This window comes from Penaeus japonicus, unplaced genomic scaffold, assembly GCF_977035675.1.
Source record: "Penaeus japonicus unplaced genomic scaffold, GWHDUDI00000001_assembly GWHDUDI00000008, whole genome shotgun sequence".
In the NCBI taxonomy this organism is placed as follows: Eukaryota; Metazoa; Arthropoda; class Malacostraca; order Decapoda; family Penaeidae; genus Penaeus; species Penaeus japonicus.
The window spans coordinates 17,571,875-17,576,874 of NW_028234410.1; the positions used below are offsets into that span (position 1 = coordinate 17,571,875).

General features: G+C 31.8%; 1 protein-coding gene across 1 annotated transcript in view; it reads right to left on the bottom strand.

Moving 5' to 3' along the window:
• The window catches only part of Synj (synaptojanin), a 28,812-nt gene that overhangs the window by 22,876 nt on the left and 936 nt on the right, over nucleotides 1-5,000 (bottom strand). Inside the window, exon 2 of the mRNA XM_086539142.1 lies at nucleotides 2,056-2,145. Coding sequence (XP_086395268.1) covers nucleotides 2,056-2,145 — 90 coding nt within the window. The remainder of the gene's footprint in view (nucleotides 1-2,055; nucleotides 2,146-5,000) is intronic.

The following is a 5,000-nucleotide window of genomic DNA, read 5'->3' on the forward strand; positions in this document are numbered from 1 at the left end:
CTGCCACTCCTAGGTGCAAAATACAATTAAAGGACTAATGAACTATGTTTAGATGGAGTATACTATGATCAGCAAAGTGAGGAGAATGTTTGGAAATTGAAATGATAATTGTGAAATTATCTAAAACTTATACATGTCACATTCCAAACTGAAACACAATAACATCAACTAAAAGTACAGGAAATATACCTGTTGAGTTTATAAGTGAGAAGAAAGCAACATTGGAAAATAATTATAATATCCAAGATATAATGCTGCCAGAAGGATGAATCAAAATACCAATATAACTTTACAAAATTGTGAAATGTAGGTAAAGGCATAGATGAGACCATAACTTCAACATATCACCTTTGTCTACATTTGTTACAATGAATTCTATTCAAAATTGAGAAAATGAGGCATGTCTCACCTATATACTTTAACAATAATAAGAAAGGTTAAAAATAATAATATCCATAATATACTCCAGATACAGTGAAACAAATCAATAGTAGTTCCCAATGTTTTTTTAAAAACTATTATGAATTTTTCAAGCTAATGACAAAGTCAGCTCCTATTGAACCAATGGTTCACAATTGTTATAGGACAAGTTTTTATAATAATCACTGTATATAACATATTTATTACTGATTATGGTGACACTCAAGGGAGTTGCCTCCAAGGGATCCGTTACTGTTGCTTCTGACGAGAGAGTGTTTGGGAATATCCTAACGCTTGGATTCTTTTTCAAAATCACACATTTGATATGAACAATGTCACAACAAAGTGATAAATTGTTGATAGAAAAAAAAAAAGGTTATAAATGGCAATAAAGTGTGAAGTACTATTTGCACAGAAATAGATAAAAAACGAAGTAGCAGTAGTAGTAGTAGCTGTGATAACAAAAACAATAAAAATAATCATAATTATAATAATAAAATAATACCATAAACAATAATAATGATAATGAGAATAAAAGTAATGATTATAATGAAAACAATGCAATAACAATAACAATAACAATGATACAGGTAATTATAACCATGACAATAATGATAATATAATTAACATCAGTAACAAAAATCAGAATCACGGTAATGATGATGATAATCATTTTAATAATGATGAAAAACAAAAATATATAGTAACAATAATAATAACATCCAAAACAATAATAAGAGTAACAATAATAATAATAGTAAAAGTAACAATAATAATAATAATAATAATAATAATAATAATAATAATAATAATAACAATAATAATAAAAGCAAAATCATAAAAAAATATTACATAATATGTACATAGTAATAATAATGATGATGATAATAATAATAATAATAATGATAATGATAATAACAATGACAATAATAATATCAATAGCAACATTAACTAATAAATATAATTACCCCTACCTCATAAAAAAGTAACATATATCATTATGCTAATAAAAGTACTTAAAAAATCATGGATGATGATAAGAATAACAATCAGTACTAATATATCTTTGTACTGATGATTACATCCTAACTAGACATCATTAAATATTCACTGTAAACTGAAAAACAAGCAAACACTAGAAAATTTCAGGAAAAAACAATACACAGTAGCAAGAATGAAAAGTAAAACATAAACTAATTGAAGTCTAATTTATCATATCTTTCAATGGGAAAGGTAGATTGAAATTCTGATTTTAAAACGGGTTATGGAAGAATAGAGAAAATATGAAGGCATATAATCTAGTAATAAGGTGCATGATTTTATTACAGTGGAGTTCATCCTTTCTGTTTCTTTTCTATAATTTGGGTAATTGCTTCAACACCTCTGAAGAAGCTAGATATAAATGAGTAAAGATGAATGTGCAATTGATCTGAGCAAATGTTCTGTGGGTTGCTACTACCTGGGAAACTAATAATACATCCATATCAATCTGTGACTGTATTACTCTATCACACAGTCCAATGTAATTTACAAAGATGATTCTTGAATAAAACCCTAAGACAAAAAAAAAAAAATTCTTCTTTCCTCTGGCACAAAACATGTTACTCATTTAATAACTGTATTTGAAATACTTACGGGGACAAACTTGGAGCACCCCAAGACAGGCGTAGGCATCCAGCAGCCTTCCATAATAGTCGCCTCTGATGGCATCTGTCTCTGGTTGAGCTGTGGGAGGAAGTAATAATTTTAAGACCCTTTCTCTGCTGAGCTAAACTAATTCAAGCACGAACAGCATGAATCTGTTGATGAGGAATCCTTATCCGATCTATGCAAACACAAACTTCTAATCTTGGAATTTATGGTGAAAGTGTGGAATATTTCTGCATACTGAGCTTATCAACCCACTGCGTACTGGTGTCATGACATATATGATGCAAGAGCTTTGCCCTGACGACAGGCCTGACGTTTGGGGATTTAGAATTCCTGTGTTATTTTATTGTACTATTGTAACATCCATAGTCTCTGGTGAGCACTATCTTTATAGAGTGATGGCAGACAGTAAGTTACCAACCTCTTGTTCTAAAGTACCGCAGATGAAAGATGTGCAGCCAGAACGGGCAGAAGAGGGTGACTCAAACCATGCCCACTGTCTACAATGTGCCCTTGTACCACTAGGGATGTCTTTTACAGTGGCAATCACAATCACAAACAATCATAAAATTTTCTTCCTCTTCCCTATCTCTTAATGTTATCTTCATTGTGGATGGTTATATGTTTTGTATTTGTTCATGACAGTGCATAAATACAAAAAAATAATGGTGCTTTTGTACTCTTATACAACAGTAATACTTTTATTGCACTGAGTTTAAAGAAAATAATAATCTGATATGGACCCTAAACTACAATTCTAATAAACTGCAGCATTGATAGAGCCTGTGAAATGACAGATACAGGTCTCTAAATAAAGAAGAAGAAGAAGAAGAAGAAGAAGAAGAAGAAGAAAATGGAAAAAAAAGGGATTTACCTCTCTCACATACACACTACTGGACTTTGCTGCAATGGCAGACTCTGTTAAGTAACTGTGGCTTAACTTTTATTTTCTACAGATGATTTTACGCCTAACACAGCTGTTTCATGTGTTTATGATTTTAAGCTTAGTTCTATTTTTTTTCTCTTTGCATGGTCTTATACCAGTAAATATGCCTGAGCTTTGTCTATGAAGAAAAAGAAGAAAATATGAAGAAAAAAATAAGAAAAAAATTTGACTTTGCAATTTTGTCAATGATTCATCACTAAAATGTCTTTGATACCCAATATTTGCCTATGACTCAACCAAAGTTTAAGTTAAATTAGAAATGTTTCACATGTATACTGACTGCCCTTTAAGGTCCCTATGAGACACAGACAATGACAGAAGTGGTGGATAACAAAGGCTGAGGTTAATATATATATATGTTTTGAAAGCAATCTGAACATCATTGCTACAATTGGTAGAATTGATGGAGCAGGATGCCACTAAATCTAATCTAACCATGAACTTGAAAATTGTTAATGAGGCATATATCAAAAAGTATTCAGAAGAAAAATAACTTCTTATCAAATTTTCAACTGATTGATTAGCTAAGTTTAGTGATATCACTCTTATTCAATTTTGCATGTTAAAGAAAACTTTGATCTATAATGATGAGGAAACCTTAAAAGGTCCTTTTTGCTGTATTGCCAAGTATCTATTGAGCAGTTTCCTTGATTTTTATCGCAACATTCTATTTCAGACATTTAAATGGTACTCTCTGCCTGTGCAGCTTATACAATGACAACAAAAATAGAGGGATCCACATAAATAATATTAAATGTGTAATCTTACTGCCATAATATAAGTTAGATTCATTGCATACTTCATTTCATTTTATCTTTACAATACCTCATCACTAAAGGGCATATCGCAATGTAAATGTTAGTTCTAGTATACAGCTTGATATGTAGTAATAGTGGGTGGGGGGGGGAGGTCAAAAAGGATATTGCCTAGGATAATCTTAAACTGAGTCAAACAAGATTGTGGGGCAATATTGAATTTAGAGACTGTTTTTATGAACAGTCCTTAAATTTGTAAGAGATTTCTATGACCTTTAACCCTTCCAAGACAACCACATCTTGAGGTGTGTATTTTCCATTATTTTCTGGACTTGTGATATATCAGCAGCCTGATACTAATTTGCATTTGGTATAACAAGTGATTATAGCTGAAGGAATAAATAGCTTGTAATTTTAGGAAAAGGAAAAAAGTAGTACAAATGTTATCTGACTCTTCAAAATGTCCATTGCGGAAGCGTTAATGAATACTGGCCGAGTTCCATTGTAGGTGAAAAAAAACACACAAAAAAAAACAGTATTCATTCAGTAATTAAGAATACTGCCCTGGATCAGTATGCTTAAGAGAGAAGTGTTGTTAAGAAACATTTTCAGTTATGGTAATATATCAATAATAACATTTCTTATCCTTCCTTGCTCTATTTATACTAAACAATATAGCAAAAAAAGGTGATGAGGATATTCTGAACAGAACTATTGTAACACAAAATGTATGTGACCTAAGGTGGTCTCTATACTCAGAGAATGACAATAAGAATATCATTGGTTGGCCACAAAAAAAGGTAATGATATTTACTGTCAATACCATTGAGAGCCTATGACCTTTAGCCATCATTACCGAAACATTCATTAACATTCACCAAAGGAAAGAAAAAAAGAAGGAAGGAAAAACACTCTTTCCACTTTCAGCCGCAGACACTGGACAAACACCGGGAAATATGAGGACTGAAACCCACTTGTTTTAAAAGATTCTGGCAAAAAAGTAGAACATATAAATAAAAATGACATCGGCCTATGATTGATCATATAAAAGTCATGGCACAGCAATTGGGGGTGTCAACCTCTGTCATGCGCAAATTCGGGGGAATAACGCTGCAATTACGCCTCAATCTGAAAGGTTGTCAGTGCAATTTCCATGCTGGCAAGACTCATTCTCTCATGGCTAAATGACCTGCGATTTCGGCAGCCTCCGATCCATATAATTTCCGATA